Here is a 634-nt window from a genome sequence, read left to right on the forward strand (position 1 = left end):
TATATGTGTGTGTGTGTGTGTGTGTGTGTGTGTGTGTGTGTGTGTGCATATATCTTTCATTGCACAGAATTATTGTTTTACACATATATATATATATATATATATATATATTATAAAGATTATAAGGAAAAAAATATGGCTGTAAATATCTCCTTTCAATGGATAATTACATTACTGTCACTAGTTAAGGATTACTATTATTTATTTATTTATCCTGACTTCACTGAATCCTTCGAAGTGTTCTCCTTTTTGGTGTTATAGAAATGGCTTTATTTAAAGATTATACTGTCACATACTTCTACAGGTGCAGATGGTGAGCAGCATCAGAGTGGGGCGGAATGTGAATTATAGAATTCTGGATATTGACTGGTGTACATCAGATAAAGTAGTATTGGCATCAGATGATGGCTGCGTGAGAGTGCTGGAGATGGCCATGAAGTCTGCCAGTTATAGAATGGATGAGCAGGACCTGACAGGTGAGTCTTTAAAAAGTTTTTAGTTTAAAAGCTGTGTTGTGTAAACACCCCCTAATAATGCCAAATGTTGTGTTTCAGGGTTTGTGTACAACAGTTATACAGGTGCATCTCAATAAATTAGAATGTCGTGGAAAAGTTCATTTATTTCAGTAATTCAA

General features: G+C 34.2%; 1 protein-coding gene across 2 annotated transcripts in view; it reads left to right on the forward strand.

The window, feature by feature from the left end:
• The window catches only part of wdr11 (WD repeat domain 11), a 140106-nt gene that overhangs the window by 86907 nt on the left and 52565 nt on the right, over positions 1–634 (forward strand). For both annotated transcript variants that reach the window (XM_016507319.1, XM_016507320.1), the window contains exon 19: positions 305–476. In XM_016507319.1, coding sequence (XP_016362805.1) covers positions 305–476 — 172 coding nt within the window. The remainder of the gene's footprint in view (positions 1–304; positions 477–634) is intronic.

This window comes from Sinocyclocheilus anshuiensis, unplaced genomic scaffold (genome assembly GCF_001515605.1).
Source record: "Sinocyclocheilus anshuiensis isolate Anshui unplaced genomic scaffold, SAMN03320099.WGS_v1.1 scaffold1938, whole genome shotgun sequence".
Taxonomy (NCBI): domain Eukaryota; kingdom Metazoa; phylum Chordata; class Actinopteri; order Cypriniformes; family Cyprinidae; genus Sinocyclocheilus; species Sinocyclocheilus anshuiensis.